The 4,603-nt window shown below is 37.9% G+C and overlaps 1 protein-coding gene across 1 annotated transcript; it reads left to right on the top strand.

Moving 5' to 3' along the window:
* The first annotated feature begins 348 nt into the window (after positions 1–348).
* On the top strand, positions 349–1,593 carry LOC142350379 (uncharacterized). The gene has a single exon (XM_075402227.1). The coding sequence runs from the start codon at positions 349–351 to the stop codon at positions 1,591–1,593; it is 1,245 nt and encodes a 414-aa protein (XP_075258342.1).
* Positions 1,594–4,603: the final 3,010 nt, after the last annotated feature.

Below are 4,603 nucleotides of genomic sequence, written 5' to 3'. Positions count from 1 at the left end.
TGTCACTATAGTGGCAAATTTCTTGGGTGGGCGCATGAAAAGTGCAACCGAGCAAGGAGAAACATCAATTTCATTCCTGTCGTAGGTCATAACATACAAAATTATGACCAACACCACATTTGCCTAGCTCTGAACAACTGTGAACCAACAACGACTATCAGCGTCATACCAGCCACGGACGAAAAATATATATCTATGACCTTTGGTGTGCTCATTGACACATTTGTTAACAAAAAAGGGACAACGGTGAAGGTGTATGAATATCTACGGATCATCGACTCCTTGAAAATGATGAATAGTTCACTTGAAAAACTCGTAGAAATACTCCCGGCGAATCAATTTGAAACAATGAAGTCAATGTTTCCGACGGTCTCGGGTGAAAATATTCAGCTGCTAAAACAGAAAGGCTACTATCCCTATTCGTATATGAGTAGTCGTGCCAAGTTCTCTGACACACAACTACCACAACTAGAAAAGTGGGGAAACACCTTAGACGGTGGCAATGTGAATATTACAGAAAGTAATTTAGATCATGCAAGCAGGACGTGGGAAATTCTTGGCTGTGGAACACTTCAAGATTACCACGACGCTTACTTAAAATTAGACTGCGCACTATTGGCCTGTGTCTGTGAATTTCACAGAGAATTGAGTTTTACTACCTATAAGTTGGACTGCATGCACTTTTTTACTTTACCCAATATGGCCAAAGAGGCTTCATTGAGGATCTGCAAAGCAAATGTCGAGTTATTGACAGAGCGAGAACATCTAGATATGATCGAGCCTGCAATCCGCGGTGGCGTCACCTCTGTCTACGAAAACCGGTGCTTCATTGCTAATAACCAATACATTCCAAACTACATTAGCACAGAAGATCATCAATTTGGTTTCTGTGTTGATGCGAACAACTTACACGGAGGAGAGATGCAACTTGAAAAACTCCCCCTCTCAGAGTTCGCATTCAACACAGAAGTTACAATTAAAGAGGTCCTAGACACACCCGACAACGCCAGCGTGGGATATTTTGTGGAGGTCGATCTTTCATACCCACCAGGATTGCATGACGATCACCGGGATTTCCCCCTGGCCCCTACCAAGGACATTGTTGAAGAGGAGTGGTTGGGAGAATACCAACTTAATTTGAAAGAGCAACACAACCTGCCCACATCAAAAGCGAAGAAATTATTACAAACGTTTTTTGATAAGGAGAGATATGTGGTTCACTACAAACTGCTCAAACTGTATATTGATCTTGGACTTGTAATCAAAAAAGTGCATAGAGTACTGCAGTTCCGCCAAGAAAGCTGGCTATCACCATATATCACGTTAAACAGTGAAAAACAACAAGTCGCAGCTAATAAGTTTGAGGAGAATTTTTGCAAGTTAATGAACAACGCTGTATACGGCAAGAACTGCGAATCTAAGCGACGTCGCAGTAAAAATACAATCACGCGTAACGCTGAACAAGTGCTGAATGTAGTGTCTAAGTTCGAGTTTGACTGCTACATGATATTCGGTGAAAACATGGCTGCTTTGACGACACGCTCAAAATCTATCTTTTGGAACACTCCAACTGTTGTGGGTGCCACCATCTAAGATTTGGCGAAATATCACATGTATTATTTCCACAATCGGGTCATGCGTGCAAACTTCAACTGTCGCCTATTATATAGTGATACGGACAGCCTCTTATATTCTGTTCAAAGTCCGGACTTCTACAAGCAATTATCAGAAAAGCCGCAGTCAGTTCTGAGCCATTTCGATTTTTCAAACTACCCGTCTGATCATTTCTTGTTTAATGCCAGTAATAAGAAAGTAGTCCTTAAATTTAAGGATGAATTCGCCGGCGACTACATTACCGAATTCATCTGCCTAAAGCCAAAGCTTTACTCCATTCTGTCGACAAGTAAGTTTATTTTCCTTGAAATCAATAATATTAGTTTTACTATAAATATATATAGTTGGTTAGTAAACATCTGGAAGTTGTTAGTGTGTATTGTTATTATATAGGGGGTTAGTAATCAAAATAGAGCCTATTTTTTCTCATTTTCTTTCCATCTTTTCAGGTTGTAGAAAAATCTCAGCAAAGTGAGTGACGAAGGCTGCTCAACAACATCTACGACATGCAGACTTTGTGAATACCCTGCTGTCAGGTAACAGTGTACGTGCAGAGAACACCCGGATTGTTTCTGACCACCACTCGTTGCGCACAGTAACTACAAACAAAATCTGCCTGTCAGCGTTTGATAATAAACGCTACATACTACCCGATGGCATAAAAACCCTCCCTTTTGGCCACTATGAACTGGGCGATTATGCTATAGATGAAATAAATTGGTGCGACGACGATGTGGAGTGGGATTATGAAAGTTCTGGCAATTTTAGTGACTTACAGCTAAGTTCGAGTCCTGAGTGGGATAACAGTTTCGTTGTGCCACAATCGTCTCCAGAAACCAACAACCAAAGCTCCAACACATGGCAGCCACCCGACCCTGGTTTTCTAGCTGCTGAATTGATAAACGATTCGGATATTGCGAGCAGGGATTTGGTTGGTTTTGATGCAATTTCGGATGAAAATTCCAGTCCCGATAACCCGTTTATTAATTTTGAAGCAGAGGAAGCCAGTGAAAGCGAACCAGAAGAACCAGTGTTTAAAACTGCAAGGCATTATTAGACAGTGTAATTAAATTTAATAGCGCAGAAAAGCGCACGCAAAACTGTACAGGTCTTGATTTTGCATGGAGTTAAGTATTTGGTTTTAATTTAAATTGATTGAGTGTTTTGAAAGCGCTAAGACTACTGAGAAAGCGGCGAGAAAGAAAGATTGGAATAAAGTGGAAAGGAAAGGTTTTACATGTACAAACCATTCAATCCCTCCTAACCTAATTCCCACTCATGATCACTCCCTAAATTCCCATGTTTAGTATCGCATGAATACCCCCCGCTCTTAACGCTCTTATTATTTACTACTTGTATGTTTTCACCTCTTCAGGGCGATCAACCTAGAAGATAATACAGTGTCTTTAAAAGGAATTCCAGGAAAACATATCGGGGCTATTAAAACGGGAAAATAGAGCTGTTATGAGGGATTTATGCAGTAACAGTGATTGATTGCATTTAAAGCCTTTTTCGAGTGTAACTCAAGATGTCTAAATTTCTCCGTTTGACATTAAATTATTACAAAGAGGCTCGGTTAAATGCGTACGCACAAAATGTTTTAGCCCCGCCCCGTTCATCCACGTTCTTGAGTTAATTGGCCACCAAATGATGAGATAGAATACTTCAAAACATATATTTCGTTCGATATACACGCAATGGAATACAATAATGCCACGCAAGAGGGCCGATAAAAAGTTGTTGATAATAGGAATTCTAGAACCGACAGTACTAAACATCAACTAAACACCATTATTAAAAACCAAATTCGATGCCTATAATTTGAATTCAAACATCAAACTAATCAGCACTATAAAAATTCAACAACATCGAACTCATCAGCTAAAATCTAAACAAAATAATTTAACCTATAGTTCATTAGCAAAGATATGGGACCTTTCCACAATGCGACTGGTTAGAAGGTCGACAAAAAAGACCAAAGAGGTTCGAAGTTCAAAAATACGTTTTTTTTTTAAAATATTTGATTTCACAGTTATTAATGTCATACATAGAACTTTTTACGCGAGAACTTTTTATGAAAAAAAATTGCCAACGCAATCAGTTACAACCTATAAACAAGCTCGAAAAAAAGTTTGAATAAACAAAACTACATGAGACTTCAAATTAGTGAGATGGCATTACATGGTGAAGAAATATGAGAGCAAAAAGGAGACAGTTAAAAAAAAATCCATTATTTTTAATTTAATTTGAAAGTCATTAAAACAAACAGCTTTAAACTATGGAAACCTTTAGATAGGTTGATTTATAGGTCTTGGGGAAGCAATTGAAAATTGCCGCAAACAGGTATATGGCGTACAGCAACAAAAAGAAAGGGAAACATAGGCAAAAAAAAGAACAAAAAATTCTGCGAGATAATTGTGTCTCAGCCCAAAAAACATAAACTATTCAATAAAAACAATTACTATATCCAGATTAGCCTTTTTTCCAACGCTGTGCATTTTTCTTATTATGCTTTCTTTTGATTTGTCAATTGCACTTGTCAAAAATGTGATAATTCGACAAGGAAACAAAATGAACTAATAAAATATGCAATTCTGCTCAAAAATTTTAAAAAAAAAATGAAAACGCGTAGTATAAAAAACAAAGAAACCATTAGTTGAAACTAAAACTGTTATTTACATTGATTTCTAACTCAGAGCACATTGGTTTCCGCCTGCTTTTACCGAGACTGCGCCCGAAGTTGAGAGAAATGAAATAAAATTTTGGCCAAGTTCAAAAAAGTCACTAATAATTTCTTAAAACAAATATATTCAAAAGTCATGACAGACATTAGATGACAAATGAAAGAATTGTCTAGGTGAAATTATGTCTCCTAAAAAGCTAACTGGATCTTTGATTGGGGACACGAAGCTATTGCGCTACGAAAAGAAAACAAATGGAAGCAAAACTCGAGAAGTCCATAAAAATACGAAAACAATTGGTCAGAGTC

Source organism: Convolutriloba macropyga, chromosome 12 (assembly GCF_964194025.1).
Source record: "Convolutriloba macropyga chromosome 12, txConMacr16.3, whole genome shotgun sequence".
Taxonomy (NCBI): Eukaryota; Metazoa; Xenacoelomorpha; order Acoela; family Convolutidae; genus Convolutriloba; species Convolutriloba macropyga.
Note: the sequence above shows the minus strand (reverse complement) of the source record. Positions and strands in the feature narration are given on the sequence as shown.

Excerpts from the sequence above, each read along its gene's own strand:
- LOC142350379 (XM_075402227.1), top strand. The coding sequence starts at position 349 with ATGAAGTCAATGTTTCCGACGGTCTCGGGTGAAAATATTCAGCTGCTA.